This window comes from Trachypithecus francoisi, unplaced genomic scaffold, assembly GCF_009764315.1.
Source record: "Trachypithecus francoisi isolate TF-2019V2 unplaced genomic scaffold, Tfra_2.0 Lachesis_group6, whole genome shotgun sequence".
Lineage (NCBI taxonomy): Eukaryota > Metazoa > Chordata > Mammalia > Primates > Cercopithecidae > Trachypithecus > Trachypithecus francoisi.
Genome location: NW_022681471.1, coordinates 86,408,544 through 86,430,946, shown reverse-complemented (window position 1 = coordinate 86,430,946; position 22,403 = coordinate 86,408,544). Strand labels below are relative to the sequence as shown.

Sequence of the window (22,403 nt, the reverse complement as noted above, 5' to 3'; positions counted from 1 at the left end):
TGGTGCACGTGGTGGGCATCAGCGTCCAGAATATGGGAAAATGTAAGCCTGGGCTATGGAATGCCGGAGCCGTGCTCTGTAGGGTGGGAAAAGGAAACGGAATGTGTGGGTGCCTCCACATGGAAAGACACACCCATCCTACAGATGGGGAGACCGAGACTCAGGTGGCCAAAATAGTTCATTTGACATGGGCCAGGTGCTGGAAATTCTTCCTTGAGCTCATGGAGCTGACATTCTAGCAAGAGACACAGACCATAACATAACAGTAAGTGAAATTATAGTTTCACATACAAATCCGTATTATAATACATATCTGTGACTACACACAGTAATATAAATTATGTATATACAATCATGTGCTGCATTACATTTCGGTCAACGGTCCTATAACACAGAAAATTTTACTGTTATCTTTTCCATGTTTACATATATTACCATAGTAGAGACGGGATTTCGCCATGTCGGCCAGACTGGACTCGAACTCCTGAGCTCAGGCGATACGGCCTGGCCTGCTCGGCCTCCCAAAGTGCTGGGATCACAGGCGTGAGCCGCCGCACCCGGCAAAATTCTTCAGCCTTTTAATAAATGGAGTCTTGGCCGGGCGCGGTAGCTCACGCCTATAATCCCATCACTTTGGCAGGCCGAGGCAGGATGATTGCTTGAGCCCAGGAGTTCAAGACCAACCTGGGCAACAAAGTGAGACACCCCCACCCCCACCCCTGCCACACACACCATCACCACCACCTGGAAAATAGACAAAGGAGAGGGAGAGGGAGAGGGAGGGTGGAAGAGAGGGTTGTACTATTTTGCATTGCCTCCAGCAATGTATGAGAGTGCCTTCCTTCGCAGCTTCACCGAGGATATGGCTTTTTTTTTTTTTTTTTTTGAGACAGAGTCTCACTCTGTTGCCCAGGCTAGAGTGCAGTGGCATGATCTCAGCTCACTGCAACTTCCACTGCTTCCAAGCAGTTCTCCTGCCTCAGCCTCCTGAGTAGCTGGAATTACAGACGCCCACCACCACGCCCAGCTAATTTTGTGTATTTTTAGTGGAGATGGGGTTTCACCATGTTGGCCAGGTTGGTCTCTAACTCCTGACCTCAGGTGATCCACCTGCCTCAGCCTCCCAAAGTGCTGAGATTACAGGCGTGAGCCACCGCGCGCAGCCTAACACTAGCCTCTTAAAATAGACATCTTTTCTTTTTTCTAATATCTAGAAAAACTTTAATAAGAAAGGAATTAACTTAAAGGAATCCTTGGGAGTTGGTAGAATGCATTTAGAAAAACCATCTGAGCCAGGCGAGGTGGCTCACGCCTGTAATCCCAACACTTTGGGAGGCTAAGGCGATGGATCACCTGAGGTCAGGAGTTCAAGACCAGCTGGCCAACATAGCGAAATCCCATCTCTACTAAGAATACAAAAAATTCACTGGGTGTGATGGGGCACACCTGTAGTCCCAGCTACTCAGGAGACTGAGGCAGGAGAATTGCTTGAACCCAGAAGGTGGAGGCTGCAGTAAGCTGAGATCGCGCCACTGCACTCCAGCCTGGGTGACAGAGTAAGACTCCAATGCAAAAGAAAGAAAGAAACACACACATATCATCTGGGCCCTTTTTTTTTGGTGGGAAAACGGAAGATCTTCACTACCATTTCAATTTCTATATTACTACTTGCTCCATGTGAGTAATCAGTTTCTCCATGGAACAGTTTTGGCATTTGATATTTCTCTAGGAATATATTCATTTCATCTAGATTTTCAGATACATTCTTTATTTTTAAAACCTTTGTTGCATTTGCATCTTCTGTCTTCTTCAATTGACCAGTCTTGCCACAAGTGTTTCCTCTTAATTTTTGTTTTCAGATTCTGCTTTTGGTTTCTATTAATCTGTCATTTTTTGTTCTCTATATCATCAATTTCTGTTCATTATTTCCTTCTTATTGAGGTTTGCTGTGGTGGTCTTTTTCCAACTTCTTGTATAGTTTACATACGATAAAACGCTCAGATTTTAGTTATACAGCTTGTTGGACTTTTAAATAGGTATACACCCATGTGACCAGCACCGCAATCAAGACACACAAACTTTTCATGATTCCAGAAAGCTACCTTGCAACCCTTTCCAGTGACGCCCTCCCCACCTCAACTCTCTTCTACTATCACCATAAAATTGTTCTGCCTGACATAGAACTTCATATAAACGGAATGAAACATTATGTACTTTTTGTGTGTCTGGCTTCTTTCACCATGTGAACAATCTCACCATGTGAGGCTCATCCTTTGATATCTCTATCAGCATTTTGTTCCTTTTGATTGCTGAGCTGTAGTCCATCCTTTGAATATACCACACTGTATCCATTTTTCTCTAGTTGGACATTTGGGTTGTTCCCAGTTTTTGGCTATTAGGAATACAGCTGCTACAAATATACGTATGCAAGTCTTTTGTTGACATGTTTTCATGTATTTGGGGCTAAATATCTAAGAGTAGAATTGCTGGGCCATAGGTTAAGCATACTTTAACTTTATAGGAAGCAGCCAGTTTTCCAGAGTGGCTGTACTATTTTGCACTCCTGCCAGTTGAGGTATGAGGGTTCCTTGTTGTGGGATTTTGGGAGCAGTGCTCTGGGGTGGGAAGAGGGAAGGGAATGTGGAGGCGTCTCTGCTAAAAGACACACCCATCCTGAGACTAGGGCAGCCTCTTTTTTTCAAGACAGGGTTTCACTCTCGTCCCCCAAACCGGGGTGCAGGGGTGCGATCTCGGCTCGCTGCAACCTCCACCTCCCAGGCTCAAGCAATCCTCCCACTACAGCTTCCTGAGTAGCTGGGATTACAGGTGTGCGCCCCTACAGCTGGCTATATTTTTGTACATTTTTTTTGTAGAGGCGGGGTTTCACCATGTTGCCCAGGCTGGTCTCAAACTCCTGAGCTCAAGTGATCCATCTGCCTCGGCCTCCCAGAATGCTGGAATTACAGGCGTGAAATCACTGTGCCCAGCCTATTTTTTTTTTTTTTGTAGAGACAGGGTCTGGCTATGTTGTCCAGGCTGGTCTTGAACTCCTGAGCTCAAGTGATCTGCCTGCCTCCGCCTCCTAAAAGTGCTGGGATTACTTACAGGTGCAACTCACTGTGCCCAGGCCTAAGAGGCCTCTTTTTATTCCTGTTTCCTTCACCCCTTTTTTCTCCCATCCCCTTCCTTCATTGGGCAACACCCACCACCCCAGATCAGCACCATCCTACCTCTAGGGGTCCCTTCTTTCTAACCCCACCTCCCATAACTGGTGCAGGGTGGTCACAATGTATATTAATAAATGGGGGAGGGGCTTTGCACCAACTGGTCTTCTAGCACCATCCCCCTTTCACACTGTGGCCCTCTGAGGCCTGGAAGAGGGCAGCCCCAGCGTCACAGTCCACTGTACCCGGAACCTCTGCTGAGAGCACAAGCACATACTTGGGAATCATGTGTTGCAGTGACTAGAGGGGTGGGGTGCTGTGGTAACAACAGAGAAGGTAGGCCTGAATCGTTCTCAAGGGGCATCCCTGGGACCTGGCCTTGGATTTGCAGGCCGAGCTCGACCTCCCCCCGCTCTGAGGTCATCAGCATGTTGAGGGCTCTGGGCCAACTGGTGCCTGAGTACCTGCTGTCTTCTACTTGGAAATGCCTGAGGGCATTATCCCGAGCTCTAGGGATGCAAATTGCAGTTTAGCCTTGGGACTAAAAGCTAAGTACAGCTGGGGGGCAGCAAGGACAGGGGATGGGGATTCCCAGTCCTAGCTCTGATCGGGGGGCTTCATGCGTGGTGACACTGGATTTCCTGGTACAGCATAACCTGCTGGACCCAACAAGGGAGAGCGGTCACAAGCAGGATATCATGGGTTGGGGTACAGGTCAGAACCCCATGTTCTAGTAGCCACTATGTTCCAGATACTGTGAATGCCACCACTGCCATCCACCTTGGCCTGATAAGGCCTCCTGTCCATCTGCTTGGGTCCCTGTGTCTTTATAAACTACACAACTGTGCTAGAGCACGAGAAAGAGGAGAGGCCAATGTGCAGGTTTCAGCTTTTATTACAAAAAGGACATGATCCCAGCCCAATTTTCCAACAAAGTCACCACCTCAGTTTGATTTGGTCAAGCCCTCTCTGGCTGGGGAGTGGGCTGGCCGACAAGAGCAAGGCTCCGTCCCAGCCATCCAACACTCTGTCCTTCCCTGCCCCAGGATGGACACCCGACATGTGGAGAAGTTGCTCTTGAAGCTGCTCACTGGGCCTCGTTGAAGCGGGTCACCATTGTCTTGTGCAGTGTCTCCTTGTAGGACTCGGTTGAGGTGACCCCGTAGGAGCTGCCCCGTGCACCCAGGCCGGAGCCCCGCACCCGTGTTTGGGCCTGTGTGAGGGAGGCAGGCTCTGTCAGGCTGGTGGGGGATGCTGTGAGGGGTGCTGGGGGATGGGACAGGACTGCCTGAGACTCACCTCGATGGGCGTTACAATGCCCTGCTTCTTGCGGCCCAGGCCGCTGCCCTCTTTCCAGCCCATGGCCTGGAGCATGCGACTGCCAATGTTGTCACTGCCCAGCCCGTCCCGAGTAGGCTGCTCGAAGTCTCTGCAGGGGCGGTGCATAGCATGAGTGGTTGGCCTGCCAGCCCCAGGCCCCAGACCCCTCACCTGGTCCAGCCACTCACACGGAGGCTGTGGATATGCCGCCGTACTTCCTCCTCTTGGGCTCTGGCGGCTCGGGGATGCCATACTTCTCTCTGCGTTCAGCTGCACGGTCCCGGTACTTCATTTGCTGAAAGTTTGTGTGTGTGTGTGAATGTTGGGGAGCTGGTCTCTTTTCTCAGGCAACACAGGCATGGGGAGTGGGGTCCCACAGGGTGTGCCATCTGGCTAATGAGGCTCAGGTCCTGAGGGTCAGGCCATCACGGGCACAAGCAGCCGAGGTAGGAGAACGGGGAAGAAGGCTCATGGGGTTACCACGTGAGAAATTGAACTCCAGCTGCCTGAGGTGATGGGGACTTGGAAGGGACAGAGGGGGAGGGAGCCCAGGGGCAGGTCACACCTCACCTCCATGTCATTCTTCTCTAGTGCTTCTAGCTCGTTTTCTGACAAGTGGGCTCGCCGGTGAATCTCAAGGTTTTGCTGTAAGGGGGACAGGATGAGAAGTGAAGAGGCTGAGCCTCAGTGGGCCAAGCCCCAGCATGCCCTGCCAATCATCCGCTCAGTTACCTTGTGGAGCCCTGAGAGCTGCTGGTGCCGGATGAGCGCCTCTTTGCTGGGGAACTGGCGTCGGCAGAGCAGACAGGCCAGCTTCTGCCAGTCGGTGAGCTTCTCCTCCCGCTCGGGGCCCCCACGCTCCTGCTCCTCCTCACTGTCACTTTCCCCGCTGTAGGCTGCCACCAGCCCTCGCGGAGGGCTCTATAGAGGGTGAGGGTGGGCGGTCAGGCCTGGCCAGATCAGAGCCCCCACCCCTCTCTGCCTTGGGCACTCACTGGGCGGTCGTCACTGGCCAATTTCGGGAGATCCATGCTGGTGTGCTGTCTCTCGGCTAGTGCTCCCTGGGGTGGAGGGACACAGAAATTCAGGGACTCTGCAGAGGGCCCAAAGGAAGGACAAGATTGTGGGGCAGGGTGCAAGGGGGTGGCCCCAACACACCTTCTTCTCGAGGATGGCATAGCCAGCATCTGCAGTGGCCGACTCCCGCCTCTCGTCATCTCGCAGGGAGCTGATAGGCTGGAAACTATTTTTGAAGTTTTCTTTTTGTTTGTTGAGACTGCGGGCCCAGCGTTCCATGTCCTTGGCAATCTGGGGGTGAGAGTGGAAGTGAGGTTCCCAGAGCGCTTATGCTCCTGGGGCTACTAACTCTATCTGCTGACCCACTGCCCTGCATCCTCAAACACAGGCCGGCCACTATCCCTAGTCCGAACCACTGCAGAAGGCTTCATCTCGCCTCTGGGCTATGGCTCCTGACCCCTTCTCCCAGTAGAGCACTCTTCTACGAAGTATAAGCCACTCCCACCCCGAAATACAATGCCCTTAAAACCCTTCCTTCGCCTCCCATCACACCAAGAAAAAACTCAAACTCGCAACTACAGCCTGCAAGGCACTTGGCACCTGGCTACTCCTGATCTCATCACTGAACACACCCCGTGCCCCGACCCCCACTGGTCTCTATAATGGTGAGGTGGTAGAAGCAGTGTGGACAGAGTGGCGGGTCTATCTGGGAGGCAGATGAGGGGAAGCTGAGGCAGAACAAGCAGAAGGTGAGGGACACAGTAGTACAAGTTCCTATTTTCTGTCACCAGTCACCAGTGCTTCTTGTCAAGCCCCTCTCTGGCTGTGTTCTCTGCTATGGTTTTTGTCCCTCAAAGTTCATGTGTCAGAAATGTAATCTCTAATGCAACAGCGTTGACAGGTGAGCCTTTATCTTGGCTGGGTGCGGTGGCTCACACCTGTAATCCCAGCACTTTGGGAGGCCAAGGCGGGTGGATCACTTGAGGTCAAGAGTTCCAGACCAGCCTGGCTAACATAGTGAAACCCCAGCTCTACTAAAAAAATACAAAATTAGCCGGGCGTGGCGGCGGACGCCTGTAATCCCAGCTACTTGGAAGGCTGAGGCAGGAGAATTGCTTGAACCTGGGAGGCAGAGGTTGCAGTGCACTGAGATTGCACCATCGCACTCCAGCCTGGGCAACAACGACGCAACTCTGTTTCAAAAAATAAATGTAATCCCTAATGCAACAGTGTTGACAGGCAGGGCCTTTCAGAGGTGATAAGGTCACGAAGGCTCTGCCCTCCTCAAGAGATCACGGCTGCTTTTTAAAAAAATGTCGGCCGGGCGCGGTGGCTCAAGCCTGTAATCCCAGCACTTTGGGAGGCCAAGACGGGTGGATCACAAGGTCAGGAGATCAAGACCATCCTGGCTAACACGGTGGAACCCCGTCTCTACTAAAAAATACAAAAAAAAAAAACTAGCTGGGCGAGGTGGCGGGTGCCTGTAGTCCCAGCTACTCGGGAGGCTGAGGCAGGAGAATGGCGTAAACCTGAGAGGCGGAGCTTGCAGTGAGCTGAGATCCGGCCACTGCACTCCAGCCTGGGCGACAGAGCGAGACTCGTCTCAAAAAAAAAAAAAAAAAAAAAAATTGTCTAAGTTATGGGGTAACAAGTGCTTTTGTAGCCGGGCGCCGTGGCTCATGCCTGTAATCCCAGCACTTTGGGAGGCCGAGATGGGCACATCACCTGAGGTCAGGAGTTCGAGACCAGCCTGGCCAACATGGCAAAACCAGGTCTCTACTAAAATTACAAAAAAATTAGCCGGGCATGGTGGCGGATGCCTGTGATCCCAGCTACTCGGGAGACTGAAGCAGGAGAATTGCTTGAACCCAGGAGGTGGAGGCTGCAGTGATCCGAGATTGCGCCACTGCACTCCAGCCTGGGCAGTAAGAGTGAAACGCCATCTCAAAAATAAATAAATAAATAAATAAAATAAACAAGTGCTTTTGTTACATGCAGAGATTGTATAGTGCTGAAGTCAGGGTTCTTAGAGCATCCATCAGCCAAATAATGTACATCATACCCATTAAGTAATTTCTCATCTTTCACCCTCTCCTACCTCCTCCACCTTTATATATATATATGATTTGAGAAGGAGTCTCGCTTATTGTTGCCCAGGCTGGAGTACAATGGCATGATCTCAGCTCACTGCAACCTGTGCCTCCTGGGTTCAAGCGATTCTCTTGCCTCAGCTTCCTGAGTAGCTGGGATACAGGCGCCTGCCACCATGCCCGGCTAATTTTTGTACTTTTAGTAGAGACGGAGTTTCGCCATGTGGCCAGGCTGGTCTCGAACTCCTGACCTCAGGTGATCTGCCTGCCTCGGCCTCCCAAAGTGCTGGGATTACAGGCGTGAACCACGCTCCTGGCCCCCTCCACCTTTTGAGTCTCCATTTAATGCCATCACTGACAGTGGGTTCCAGATAAAAAGGGGGAGTTTGGCCCAATTTTCTCTTGCTCTAATGCATGCTCTCTTGCCCTTTGCCATGTTATGATGCAGCAAGAAGGCCCTCACCAGATGCCAACACCACTGGGCTTCCCTGCCTACAGAACTGTGAGCCAAATCAATCTCTTTTCCTTATAAATTACCCAGTCTGTGGTATTGTTATAGAGCAGCAAATGGATGAAGACACTCCTCTTCCCCTCACACATACCCACGCTGTCACATTTGTTGTGCATTTCCATTTTATCATTTTAAAATGCATAGGAATGTTTATCTGTGTATAATTTGAATTTATATGCATGACCACAATGCCACATTCTATATTTCCATGTTTCCCCCCCCCCAGCACAGCACCATTTTTAGAATTCACCAGGTTGCTGAGGGAACACTTTGTGCTTGCTTGTAAATGCTATGCTCACAGTGTCACACCCTTTCTCCACAGACAGACGCTGAGGCGCCCTCCATTTGCCTACTCCCACAAAACACTGCAGGGCTTTTTTCCTGCCCACCCCTTTATGGGCCTGTGAGAATTTCTCTGGCATATATATATATATATATATATCCACCAGCAGCATGTAAGGGTCCCCACCATGGGACAGAAGACACCTGACAGGGCTCACTCGGATGGCACAAGCCACCTCCTGGAGTTGGGCAACCCTGTCACACACTGAGGAGACTGCTCTGGCTCAAGGCCATTCAGCAAAAAAGCAGAGCTGGAGCAGGAGCATGGTTGCCAAGCAGTCCCTGCCCACATCCACACCCGCCTGCCATCTCCCTCGGCAGGAGAGGGCGAGAGCTGACAGAGTGCCGTTGCTGGAAGACACCACACAGCCAGCCAGTGACTGCTGGACCCCGGTGTTCACCTGTTGAGCTGTCTTGGTCTTGTGCTTCTCCTTCTTCTCTTTGCCCTCCTTCGAGGGTGCCCCCGTCTCCTTATGCCCATCGGCCGACTGCTCCAGAGCGGGAACATAGGTCCGCCTCTCCCCATCCCAGTACAGGTACTGCTGGCTTTGAGCATTGTAGTAATACTGAGGGAGGAGGAGGGAAGAGGGGATGTGAAGGAAGACCTTGTGAAGGGAACCTGCAGGGCCAGCTGCCCCCGACGCGACCTGACCCGACCCCATCCCTCTCTGCCCTCTCTGGGCTGCCCTATCACCTGGGAGTTGGGGTCATAGTAGAGGCCGGTCTGGGGATCATAGTAGTAGCCAGAGGTCTCATCGTACTGGTAGGTGGAGACGTCGGGAACAGCTAGGGGGTGAGGGGAGCGGGGTCACAGTCTTCCCTGCTTTATTAAGAACTCCCCACCCCTACCCACAGGCTGTGGCTACTCACGGTACTGGCTGTAGGATTCCTGGGCAGTGGGGCTGGTGGCCGGTGGGAGAGCAGAACTAGGATGGGTAGGGCTCTGGAGCTCAGATTTGAGCACAGCGGGTGACATGATGGTATACGACTGGTCATGGGGCCAGACAGGAGAACAGGGCTCAGTGTCTGCCCATGCCACCCCTGCCACCTGCCTGCCTCCCCGGGATACATACCCACAGGGCTCACTCACCTGGCTGTTGGCAGCAGTGCCCTGGCTGCTGCTCGCCTCAGCTGATTGTTGGTAGATGCCAGGGGCAGCACCAGGCTGGGCGCGAGAGAAAGCCTGCATCGACACAGAGTCAGCCCCAGGCTCTAGGGAGGCCTCAGGACCTGTAAGGAAGGACAGGGCAGGGAGAATGCCTGTGAATAATGGGGCCGGGGACTCTATGCCTGCTGGCCCCTACCACAGCTGCAGAGAGAGATGCTGGGGCTCACCTGCTCCGGTGGGGTCCCCTTTGGTTCCAGTGATGCCAGGGCCCTTCGTGCCCTTGAGGTAGCCATGGGCATAGAGGGAAGACTCTGCGCCCTGGCTGTTGCCATAGCCCTCATCCTGTTGGTAGTAGCTATAGTCGACCGGCGGCTCCTCGGAGGTGGCCCAGGCACCCTCCCCACCTTGGGAGGCCTGAAGGGCAGGTGGGAGGGGTTCATTAGAACAGGAAGGTGTGGGGATGGGGAGGCTGGGAACTGCTAGAAGCATCTGTCCCACACGTGGGGCTAGTGTTTCTACCTGACAGAAAAGCATGCAGCCTAAGACAAGTGGAAAGCAAGGATTGCCTGGCCACAAGAGAACAAATAGGCCAGTGGCAAACACAAGACATAAAAACAGACGAACGCCAAAATGTTCCAGGGCTGATTCTGCTGATTCTGCTGTGTGTGTTGGGTGTCAGGCCAAGGAAGACACCATCTTCTCACTTCTTATTCTCTTCTCCCAATTTTCTCTCAACCACTTATACATTATTTTATTCGGAACATATGATATGTGTATATCATATATGTATATATTACATATAAGGATATGTGTATATCATACCAATTCAGGATAATAAACCCCACCAAACAGAACAGAATGCCAGGCACAATGGCGTCGTACATGAGCGCATGGGAGGCAATTGGGAAGAAAGCTGCGGTGATGATGAAGGGAATGTCCCAGGGGGTCTAGAGAGCCAGGAGCAAGGTAGAATGGCCATGCCAGCTACTGGGAGAGGGTTTTGCATCCATGGATAGCAAGCCAGCCTTCCTGCTTCAGAGAGGGTGCAGAAGGGTGAGAAAGCCAGGTCTCAGGACGCTGGGAGGCACAAGGGGTCTGAGTACCTGTGAGATGGCCCACTGGGCCGCAGCAATGGCAGTGCTGGCCACAGAGGCAGCACTGATGCGACTGCCTTCATTGGAGGCCATGTCCCTGAGGAGGATGTTAGAGACTGGGAGTGAGATGGGAGGCCCCAAGCGGTGGGGGGAAGTGGGAGGGTGGGGAGGGGAAGGGTGGGAAGGCACACAGGTGGGGCCCTGACCTCTTAGAACCCTTGGCAAACTCAACATTGATGGTCTTGCCGTCGATGGTGAGTGGTGGGTGCAGGGCTTGCAGGATCTGCAGCAGCTGGGCTGCCTCCTGTGGGAGGAGGTGAGGCAGGGACAGAAGGGTCAGGCCCGGGGAGGCCCCCGGCTCCATTGCCCGGTTTCCAGGCTGGGGGCCGCGGTTGGAGGCTGGGGAAAGGGACCCTCCTCCCCACCCTGGGGGCCGGGACCCTGGCTGCCCGGCCCCCAACTGTGCCGCCCTCACCACGATGGTGGAGAGCTGGATGAAGGCAAAGCCGCGGTTCAGTTGGGTCTGCTTGTCCTTTATGACGCGCACGTTGGAGGAGGACAGCACTGCGTAGGGTGCCAGGGCCCCCAGGATGGAATCCATGGTGCTGTGTGGGTTCAGGTTGCGCAAAATGATGGCTGTGGGAAGGGGCCCAGTGTTAGAGGACGCCCCCGGCACTCTTGCCAGCCCTGCCCTTCAATGCCCCCCACTGCTCCCTTTCCTCTGCCCCCACCCCCCGTGCCTCTGCAACTGCCGCTTCCCTCACTGCTTCCTCCGGGATCAACTCTGCTTGGCGGTACAGGTGCCAGCTGGCTGCCTGTCTACTGAGAACCTTCCCAACACACCCCAAAGTCAGGTGGGATGTTGCCACTCCCTCTGCTCTCCCTACATCAAATGTCTATCCCCGCACCAAGTGGAGATTCCATGAGGATGAGGTCCTGCTCACTGCATTTCTCTGGTCTTGGTGAGCCCAGCCCAGACACCCTAGGGCACAGAGGAAGAAGAAACAACTGACTCACTGTCATTGGCGTTCTCTGAGCTTGGCTCTGAGCCTTGTGACAGGGCTTGGGAGGCCAGGACTCCCTGGGCCTGGTAGGGCTGCGGCAGGGGAAGCAGGCCCTGGCTCAGCTCCCGGCCACCCAGTGGCAGTGTCTGCTGATCCAGCCTCGTGCCGAGGGGCAGCTTCTGCTCTGCCTCTGTCAGGGGCAGTGGGAGACAGGCTGGTGATAAGGGGGAGGCTCCATGACTGGTCACCCTCCTCCCTATACCAAGCCTTGAGCACAGACCCCTCACCTTCCCTTCTCCCCAGTCGCCCCGCCCTGGGGAGTGCGAGGGGTAGGTGGGCCTCACCTGACTTGGGCACGCCACATTTGAAGCACTTCTCTCGGCGTTTGAAGTTCTGGACGCCACACTGTGAGGCACAGGCCAGGCCGTCAGAGGGAGCAGGGATTTCCCACTGCACCCTCCAAACCTGGATGCAGAGATCTCCCAGGGACCCCGCAGTGCCCCAGGAAGGAAAGTCCCCAGGCAAGGGTGGCAGGTGCCTTCTGAACCTTCTGATGTGGTTCTCAGTACTGTGCATCTTCCCTTTCCAGACTCTCATTTGTTCTCTGTGCCAGCCTGCTCAGCTCAGGAATGAACAACTCCCCCCTTGTTACTACAACTTCCTCCTCTCCTTCCTCTGCCTTCTTAAGGCCACCAATTCCCAGGACTGTTCCCTGCCTCACGTATTCAATCCCTTTATTAGGTTCCCTCCCTGAAACTTGCTTCTCTATTCAGAAACCTTTCAGCGTTTCAGCCCTAGAAGTCAGTAGCCTCTGGCCAGACCTGCACCCCTCCTCTTAGCTCTAGGACTGGGTTGGATCCTGCTTTGCTTGAGAAATTTTCCTTGAATGTTCCAGCATCTGGAGACCCAGCTTCTACCACAGTCCATCTCTGTTCCAGACTCAGGTACTAAGCACCACTCCTGGGCCAGGTCCTGCTGCACATGGCCAGAACATGGTCTCTGCCCTCATGGCCTCATAGCACGGGGGCAGATGCAGCATGAAGAGGAGCAGGCCGGTCTGTGTGGACCATCCAGCAGGGGCTCGGGGAGGGAAATGGGCTGGGGGTGGGGTGCCACTTACTTGGCAGGGACAGTCCCTGCACAGAAGCAGGGAGGTCTGACCTGGGATGCCCAGAAGTTTCATTTTGTTAAGCCTTGCTGGGGAGGAATTGTTACCGGAGGGAACAATGGACTTTCCAAAACTGGTGTGGGAGAGTAAGGGGAGAAGCAAAAGCCAAGGCCAGGGAAGGAAGTCGGTTAGGTAATGGAGGATCTTATGCTTAAGCTGAGCTGGGGCTGGTTAAGCAGAGGAGGATGGGCGTGGGTGGTCAGAGGTGGTTTTGAAGAAGTTCCAGGTGAGGGCGTGGGAGAAAGAGGACAAGAGGCCGGCATACCAGAGAGGGCTCCAGAGCGAGCGGGTGAGAGCGTGACGATTGGCATGAGCAGCAGGAATGGCGAGGGAGGGAAAGTGGCGTTTCTGTGATGGAAGTGACAGGACCTGGTGGCCAACAGGATGCAGGGGAGGGGAAGGAGTTCATGAGAATTCCTGGTTTGGGGCTGGGCGTGGTGGCTTATGCCTGTAATCCCAGCACTTTGGGATGCTGAGGCGGGAGGACTGCTTGAGCTCAGGAGTTCAAGACCAGCCTGGCAAACATGACGAAACCCTCTCTACCAAATAAAAAAAATAGGCAAAAATTAGTGGGCATGGTGGCATGTGCCTACGGTCCCAGCTACTCTGGAGGCTGATGGCTTGAGCCCTGGAGACAGAGGTTCCAGTGAGCCCAGACTGCTGCACTCTAGCCTTGGTGACAGAGCCAGATCCTGTCTCAAAAAAAAAAAAAAAAAAAAAAATTCCCTGGTTTTGAGGCTATCTGGAAATACAGGAAGGAGTTCCACTGTCACTTGTCTTTCTTTCTCCAGAAATGTTGAGCACCAATCCTCTGATAGGACTTTTTAAAAAAAAAAAAAAAAAACAGATGCGCCACTCTTCCTGACTAGGCAGAGTACTTCCTGGGGAGAGGGTTGGGGCCTCTACAAACCGTGGAATCACAATGCTGGCCCCAGGGCAGACCTGAAGCCACTATGGCATCCAAGTTCCTGTGATCAGGAGCAAGGCACAGGGCACAGCTAAAGGTTCACCCATGGTTCCACCTCTCTGAGCCTCAACTCCCCTTAGGGAAGACAGAGGTGACTACAAAACCATAGCCTCCAGTTTCAGTTTTGACGCGGCGTGGTCAGAGTGGCCTTCAGGCTTGAGCTACCTGATATGGGCTCTCAGAACGCTCTGTGCTTTGCTTTCATGATTAGTTAACAATTCGACTGTGTTAACTGTGGGCCAGGTGCTGTTCTGAGTGTTACCCTCTCATTAACACAGCTGAATCCTCCCAACCACCTTTAGGGAGAGGTGTCATTAATATTCACATTTTAGAGATGGGGAAAGTGAGGCAAAGAGAGGCTAAGCACCTTGGCCAAAATCAAGGCCGATCTAGGATAGTCTCATTTCAGCCAGTCTGGCTCTGAAGCCCACATTCTCCACACCACCACTTCAAGCCTACACTGTCACTAATTCATCATCCACGTATATATTTCCTTAAAGTCTACTGGAACTCCAGGCAACACTGCATTTTAGGACAGAGCCTGCATCAAGTGAATGCTCACTACACATTTGTATACGGCTGGCTAGGAATGGTGACTACTCAAGCTGAGTGATCAAGGGATAGAGAATGAGAGAGAGAAAGAGAGAGAGAGAGATGGAGGGAGAGAGAGGAGCGAGATTGGGGGAGGGGGAGAGATGGAGGGAGAAAGAGCGGGAGAGGGAGGGAGGGAGGGATCGCCGCCACTGCTGTGTTGCTGTCTCTGTCCATGACAACTGCTGCCCACCGCCCCTGTACCTTATTGCACAGCCAGTCCTCATTGATCTTGGGCTTGGGGTCGCTGTAGTGCATTGACACCTTCTGGCCCAGGATGTTGAGGGAGTGCTGCAGGAAAAAGCAGAGCACAGTGAGGCCCAGGCAGCAGTGCCCCACGCACCGTTTCAGCACAGGAGAAGAGAGTGAGCGAGCCCTTCAGCTGGATGGATGAGGGACAGGGAACGGAGGGAGGTCGGAGAGCGGATGGAGGGAAGAAGGGAGGTAGGGAGGGAAAGCGCCACAGCTCTCGGGCGCAGCTGTTTGCTGCTCTGCCGGGCACACGCACGCACACATGTGAACACACACCACCAGGCACACAGTGTTCGGCTGACCGACGCTTGCCGGACAGTGGGGAGAAACCCCCACTCGGCCCTGACACTGCCAGGCCACACCCAGGGCCAGGACTACACAGGTTACACTTGGGGGGTGAGGGGAGACAGGGAGGGGGAGGGAGAGGGCAGAGAAAGAGAAAGAGAGCGCAGGTGCGCTAGTGCTGGAGAAGGGGAAAAAGAAAGAGCCATTTCGAACAGATGGAAGTTTCTGCCGTGAGGCCGTCTTCCCATGGATGTCTGGGTCCTGGGCCCGTGGCACTAGCCTACCGACCCTGAGGAGACGGCTCCAGGGCTGCCTCTGCCGGGATCCCCCATTCTACCACCTCTGCCCCTTCCTCCCCTGAAACTTCTCTCCAGTGCCCTACACCAGGGATCTGGGTAGGGGTGGGTGTCCAGGCAGATCTTTGGGTCTCGGAGGTCCCAAAGCTGCTGAGTTGGGATCCCATGCCAGGCTTGGGGGAGAGGCTCCCCCAGGGGCTGACTGTGCACGGGTCCTTGCCGAGAAGACGGAGCTGCCTGAGGTGGTACCTCCTGTGAGCGTGGAGATGTGATAGGAAGGGTAGGGGCGGCGAAGTGAGGCCAGGGTGTTGATAAAACTATCATACTCGACAGGAACTTGAGATCAACGGAGCAGTGCTGTCCCCTTGCATGAAAATCAAAGGGCCAAATTCACATGCAGGGAGGGGGCTGACAAAATGAGTCTTGCTAGTGACTATGCCAATAGCTAAGCTCCTCACTGGCAGGACTTCCAGTGGTCCTGAGGGTAGAATGAGGTCCTGGCTCTGGCTAACCCCAGAGAGGGGTGCCCCACCCCCACCCCCGCCCGGGGGGGAGTGGGAAGCTAGGTGAAAGAACCCACCCTGGCAGCTGTTTCTCTGAACAGTCAGCTGGGAGAGGTGAAGGGGCAGCGCTAGTGCCTGGTGGTAGGAAGGGGACAGTGGTGAGTGTGGGCTCTGGATGGGAAGCCCAGTGGGGTAGCGAGAGATGGGAAGAGGAGATAGTGAGGGTCAGGAAGGGGAGAGAGGGGGCAGGGGGGATGGGACACAGGGCCACAGGGCAGGGAACTGTGTCCGTAAGAATCAGGCGATGGGGAGAGCGCTCGATTACAAAGTAGTATTTGTTTGGGGGGGGTTCAAGTGCGGCAAAGCAACCTGATTGGCTTCCATCCATCGTGTAGCGTCCTGCAAGTGACTAAACTCGACGAAGGCGAAGCCCCGGCTCTGACCTGGAGACAGCATTCAGATACAGACGCAGTGGGTTAGTCAACAGCTTTGGACACACGGCGTTCCCGGGGGCGGGACCCGAGGGGAGAGGACGGGGGCAGAGAGAGGGAAAGGGGAAGAGGAGAAAGGAAGAAAGAGAAAGAGGCAATCAGAGAGAGAAAGACTAGCGGGTGTGGGGGGCAAGGTAGATGGCCAGGTGGGGCAGGGAAGGTGGAGGAGAAAAACAGAGGCCAGAGGTCGGTAGGGGGAGAGACACACACACCAACTGGAAGAGAGAGAGATGGGGCTCGGGCAGACCTGCCGAGCCAGCCTGGGGTGACAGAGACGGAGAGAAGCAGCCGGGAGGGAAAGAATACGAGAGATCTGCCTCCAGAGAAGGAGGGAGGGGACGGTGGGCAGGCTGCTGGCTCCACACAAGCCACAATACGTAACTCCAGGGCGGACCCGGCTCGAGGCCAGGGGCACCCAGGAGGGGTCCTGTAACAGGTGTTGAATCACAGGAGCAAAAGAGAAGCTGGGCCAGGCTGCTCTGTGAGGCTAGCAAGGCTCTTGGCCCATTGAGAACCAGGGGCGGTTAAAGACACGACCTCATCTCAGCCTCACCGCAGCGCAGGGGAGGTGGGCCTCGCTAGGGAGCCACCTCAGGGCCACAGGGTGGAGACTACAGCCACAAACAGTCCAGGTTCCCCTGGACAAAAGGAGAATGGTGGCCACGATTGGCCAGGAGGACCTTAGAGGTAAGAATCAATGGGTGCCTGAGAGAAGCGCCCAGGGCCATCGAGGGGGCTGCACCTGTAACACCTCCTTGTGGAGAGAGAGACCCAGAAGCTGTCCATGTGTGGTGTAGTTGGGGTGATGCAGAGCAAGACCTACATGCAACCAAGACTCCAGGCTTAGGAAAGGGATTCAGGGTTGAGGCCTCAGGATAGCATGTCCTTTAGAGGCAGATACACGGGGAGGGCTTGGATGAGAAGGGCTTGGGGGGGCATGCTTAATGTTCAAAAGAATAACCGTTAGGATGCATAGGAGGATGGAATGAATAATATAAGTGGGGGGGGGCAGAGAGAGAAAGAGAGAAAGGGAGAAAGGGGGAGAGAGAGAGAGAAAGAGAGAGAGAGATGGAGGTGTGGGGAGGAGAGACTGAGAGATGGAGAGAGAAGCCCAGGCAGAGTGAGGCCCCACTGTGCCTGCCTTGGGGAGCCTGGGCAGAGGTCCTGTAGAGACAACTCCCCCCACCACCACCCTGCTAACCTCAGGCCAGCTCCAAGCAGCCTGCAAGAGGGAGGGAGGGAACAGGCGAGGCCAGGAAGTCCTGGCTGTTCCTTGGGATGTGTCCTTGGATAAGAGCCATCCCCTGCTTCCCCCTTGGGACACACACGTGGGACCACCACGTCAGAGCTACTTTCTGGTCAGAGGCTGTTACCAAAAAATGTAGGGGAAAGTGAGGGGCAGAGGAAGGAGAAGAAAGGAGAGGGAAGGGAGTGTATGGGAGGGGGTTACCATCTCAGATACTCAAGAGTCCCAGAGAGGAGATGCCTGGGAGCCTGGCCCTGGCCCTGACCCCAGGGAGCACCCAGCTCAGCTCAGAGCTGCACCCCTGCCCCGACAGCCCCATTGAAGAGGCTTCTGGCTGGAGCTGTGAGGAGAGTGTGGGGAGGGGGAGAGAAGAGAGGGCACCCCCCACACTGCCCATTCCCAGCTGTGGCAGGAAGGTGGTGGAGGGAGTCGGGGAGAAGGCAGAGGTAGGAGGGAGATTCCGAGGCTGAGGCTGGCCACTGGAAGGGGAGGGCACTGGGAACAAAAGCTCACCTGAAGATTTGTTCCGCATCAGCCGAACCTCCGTGCTTGCACGCCGTGGGACTGCAGCTGGCCACGGATCTATACGGGGAGATACAGAGTGGGGCAGGCTCAGCACAATGGTGCCGCTGGGTACCTGAGGCTGGCTGGAGGCCTCTGGATCCCGAGAGGTCATCGGTGATGTGCACACAGTCTCCTCTGCCTCTTTCGCAGCTTTTCCCTGAGTGACAACAGCCCCAGGCCCACACCAGTTCACAGTCTTGACTTTCAGCCCCAGACTTGCAGAAAGTGAATCAAATGAAGAAATGGGCACAGAGCAAGGTAAAGCATGGCAGCAGGACGACCCTCAGGGGCACAGAGAACAAGAAAGCAAGTGAGCCAGCCACTTAAGAATGGTGGGCAGGGTGATCTGACAAAGGGCTCAGTGGCAGCCATGAAGTAAGGAAACCTGGGAAGCAATTCTTGCCCTTGGCAAGGGGATAACCCGCGCCCCCACCCCTGCCCCGCTGACCTGCAGCTTGCGTCAAAAGAGATCCATGACATAAATGCCAAATGGGGAGAACAGGAGTCTGAGCAAATCCCAGCCATGTACCCTAGACCATGACTGCAGCAATAACTTAGGGTGGAGACAAAAAGCAAAAAAATATAGTCCTGGGGATTGCTTCCTGGATGGAGTAGGCCAGAGGGAGACTGCAGAGGCAATTCGGGATTTGGACCAGGTGAGGCAGGGTCTCCAGGCCAGTGAGGTCTCTCACAGAGGACCAGGAGCCTATGCCAACCATTCTTGGGAAGGAGTCTTCATGTCTCTGGGCCTCAGTTTCCCCACCAGGTTAAACAAGACAGGAGATTAGACTTACACACACCCATACACAGGATGAAAAGGAAAAACACACAGAAGAGCTTATCAGGACTCCAAACTCAGGGAAGGCTGAGGAAGCAGCAAAAAGTGTGCTCTGGGGTCCAGCTGCCCGGGTTCAGACTCCAGCTCCACTCCGCCATTCACTGGCTGTAAGACCTCGGGCAAGTCACATTCCCACTCAGTACCTTCCCTGTTGGGATGCCATGGGGACTGAATCACACCTAACACATGGCCCACCCTGAGATACATTCTCAACAATGTCAGCAACCAGCTACTGTCTGACCCTGGACAGGGCAGGTGGGCCAGACCTTAGAAACCCTCAAATACACAAGTGGGATTTTCTCTGCTACAAAATGAGCAGCTAGCAGATTTCAGAGGAGGGCTAGCGGGTGGGGGAATTTCAGAGAATTCATGGGGGTGGGGGTTGAGGGGCGGCGGAGTGGACTAAGAAGGACCAGGATCAGGGAGACTATTCTTGGAGGTTATTCTGGTAGGCCTGATGGGGCTTCAGTGTGGCTGTCATGAGAAGTATGTATGAAAAGGAAGCACGAGGAAAGGGAGGCAGGCGGGGAGGCTGTTAACAACCACCCAAGGCTCTGAGGCCAGGCCAGGCTGCTGACAAAAGAGGATGGGGAAAAAGGAAAAGGAAATTTCAGAAAATCCCACCCCTCCCCCAATGGTTGCAGGGCCCCAGTGTCATCTCTGCTACCAGAAATAGCCAGCACTGGCCCGGTGAGTATCTGGCCCTTGATGCACACATGCAAAATGGCTGGATGACCAGTGGAATGTGCAGGACTGCTCTTCTCCCGCCCAAACCCACCACGGCCGGATACCCACAGCCGCTGCCCCTTGACCAAGCCGGCCTCTCTGACACTCCTCCCTCCAGACCAGGGGGGGCCAATGGGACCTGCCCACAGAGGACGGATCAGTGCTGGGGGATAGGAGCTGGAGGGGGAGAAGGGATGAAAGGCACTGAGGTTGCGGGTGAGGGAGGGGTGGGGAAAAGTTGAGGGCCCTGGAGGAGACCCAGCCTGGCCTCCTGCCCGGGGCCATGGGGGTCACGTACGTCATCCTCAGTGGCTGCCTGTGGCAGCATCCTCAGCATGACGATGTTACTGGCCTTCTCCTCCTCCTCCTCATCCTCCTCCTCCTCATCCTCCTCCCCTTGCTCGGTCCGATAGTCCTGGTCCCGATAGTCGCCGTCTCGGGGGAAGCCTGGCGGGCCGGTGGGGCTGTGCCTGTGCCGCCGCCGCCGCCTACGCTGAGTCTCGGAGCCCGGGGAGGCCTCGTAGGAATCCTGGCCGACAGAATGAGATGAGTGACACCAGACGGGCAGTCAGTCTGGGCAGGCCTAGGAGCTGGCCGCTGGCTCTGTGAGGCGGGCAGGCTCTGAAAGCCAGGGATGTGCGGGCTCCGGCTAAAGGCTCGGGCAGGCAGGGTGGGCAGGCCCTGGCCTGCAATCCTTCTGGGGCTGGAAATTCTCCATGGGGTCCTTTTGGGGACTGCCTTCAGGAGGTGGGGAGAGGTAGGTGGCAGTATTGGTGTTGGGGGGGGATCTCTCAAAGGTAGCTGACAAAACACAGCTTAAACCTCCTTGAGGCAAGATGGCCTGGGGTCAGCACCCAGACCCCACCCTTGATTTTCCCCTCCTCTCTGGCCAGCTCAGGGGGTGTGCTCAATTGCTCACTGTACCACCAAAGGCTGTGTGTCTCCTATGATTCCACCCTGCAACCAAGCTGGGGGCATAAGAACAACTTCAGATCTCGGCCAGAGCCAGCCAGCAGGAGCTGGTAGAGGTGGTGTGAGGGCTGCAGACACTCCCTCCTCAGTCCCTGATCCTCAGCCTTGGCCAGTCCTCCACCACACACCACGCTCAAAATGGTATGGCTGTTGGGCTCTGGGTTGTTGCCCATTCATCTATTCTAGGACTAAGCAGACCAGGCCTCGGGCCAAAGCCCTCCCACCCACAGTGGGGAAGCGCCAGATAACTTGGTGCTCCATTCTCACCCTGGCCAGGGCCCAGTGCTCCTGGAGACATCTGGGCACAGCTTGACAGCTGCCACTGGAGAAGCCAGGCAGTCCACCAAAGGAGTTTTCGCCCTGGACCCTCCAGAGGGCAGTGGGCAGCTCACAGCCTGCCCCCTAGGGCTGGGCTTGCAAGAACACCCTTCCCAGCCTGCTGGACAGGAGAGCTGCCTGCTTGCATGGACCAGGGCCCTGACTGCCCCTCCAACTGGGATTCCCCTAAGGCAAGCCTGTTTGTTCCCCTCGGGTAGGGGCTCCCTGATGGTGTAAACATCATGCCTCATCCCTCAGGCTAGGGTGAACTACCCAACATGGCACTGGCTTTTCCAGAAGTGTCCTTCCCTTCTGTCTAGGGGCTCTGTTACCACTGGGAATGTCCATGGCTGGCCTCCCAGAGCTCCTCAGCTTGGTAGTCTGCATTCCCCTGGTTGTCCTCCCAACCCCCGACGCCGGGTCCCATGGAAGAGGCTCTTCAAGTGCCCAAGTTGGCTGGGAGCGGGCAGTACAGGGTTCACAGTGAGCCATGGGCCCGAACTGAACAACAGGGAGAAGGAAAGAGTGGTGGCCAGGGGCCCTGAGAAGTATAGAGCCAAGCATGTGGAAGCCAGGGAGACTCAGGTTGGGAGAGCAGCCCTCAGAGAGGGGAGTGGGAACAGGCCCTCCAGGTGAGGCAAAGCCACCGAGCACAGTCTGAAGGCATGGGAGTGGAGAGCCGCCTGCACACCCTGCTGCAGCCAGACACAGAGGGCCCTCGGGAGCCCATCCCAGTCAGGCCTGGCGCAGCTCGCCCCCTCCTCACCTCCGCACTCTGCTCCTCAGATGAGTCGTCATAGTCGTGCTTGCCCTCCTGGCTGCCGTACTCGCGGGGATATGAACGGTAGTCCATGTCCCGGTAGTCGTGGTCTCGGCTGCGGTTCTCCCCACCATCATCCTGCGAGCGGTCAGTGGCTCCATAGCGGCCAGTCCTGTCACCACGACCACCACTAGTGGAGGAAGAAGGATGGGGAGGGATCAGAGGTTGCCCTTTCTAAAAGGTGCAAGAGGCCCAGGTGATGTGTTCTCATGGTTATAGGGTTTTGTTTTTTGGAGGAGCATACAACAGAAGTGAGGTGCCCTTCTGATCCTATCAGATAAGGATGTACATGCTACCACCATGACTTAGCTCTAGTGATGTTAACCTTGGTCATCTGGTTAAGGCAGTGTCTGCCAGGTTTCTCCCCTGTAAACTTTCATTTTCCCTCCCTCTACTCTATTCTTTGGAAGCCCTCAGGCCTGCCCCGGGACAGGGATTCCTAAATACCTACTCCACATCTCTGAAGTGCAACCCGCCTCTCTCTGGTCCTATGTCACTCTCTGGTCCATGCCACTGGTTTCTCTCATGAGCACCTTGGTTGTGGCCTGGCTGGTCTCCTCACTTCTACCTGGACCTCCTCAGTTCAGTCTCTACATCCCAAATCCCAAATGTGAGTGCTCTCTAAGGCAAAGCCACTCAAACTCATCTCAGTCCCTTCAGTGGCTCCCCCTCAGTCTCAGGATCAAACACCAAAATGCTCAGCAAGGTCCCATGCA

The 22,403-nt window shown here is 55.0% G+C and overlaps 1 protein-coding gene across 1 annotated transcript in view; it reads right to left on the bottom strand.

Annotated features, from left to right (window-relative positions):
• Window positions 1-4,041: 4,041 nt before the first annotated feature.
• Window positions 4,042-22,403, bottom strand: part of RBM10 (RNA binding motif protein 10) — a 41,583-nt gene continuing 23,221 nt past the window's right edge. Inside the window, 23 exon segments of the mRNA XM_033201890.1 lie at window positions 4,042-4,377; window positions 4,464-4,593; window positions 4,673-4,779; window positions 5,055-5,129; window positions 5,217-5,405; window positions 5,480-5,545; window positions 5,643-5,792; window positions 8,846-9,010; window positions 9,139-9,230; window positions 9,315-9,432; window positions 9,535-9,674; window positions 9,780-9,966; window positions 10,656-10,743; window positions 10,853-10,950; window positions 11,122-11,282; window positions 11,664-11,840; window positions 11,995-12,055; window positions 14,581-14,667; window positions 16,082-16,155; window positions 17,963-17,995; window positions 17,998-18,031; window positions 19,876-20,106; window positions 21,634-21,817. Of these exon segments, the coding sequence (XP_033057781.1) occupies window positions 4,252-4,377; window positions 4,464-4,593; window positions 4,673-4,779; window positions 5,055-5,129; window positions 5,217-5,405; window positions 5,480-5,545; window positions 5,643-5,792; window positions 8,846-9,010; window positions 9,139-9,230; window positions 9,315-9,432; window positions 9,535-9,674; window positions 9,780-9,966; window positions 10,656-10,743; window positions 10,853-10,950; window positions 11,122-11,282; window positions 11,664-11,840; window positions 11,995-12,055; window positions 14,581-14,667; window positions 16,082-16,155; window positions 17,963-17,995; window positions 17,998-18,031; window positions 19,876-20,106; window positions 21,634-21,817 (2,773 nt within the window). The 3' untranslated portion in view covers window positions 4,042-4,251.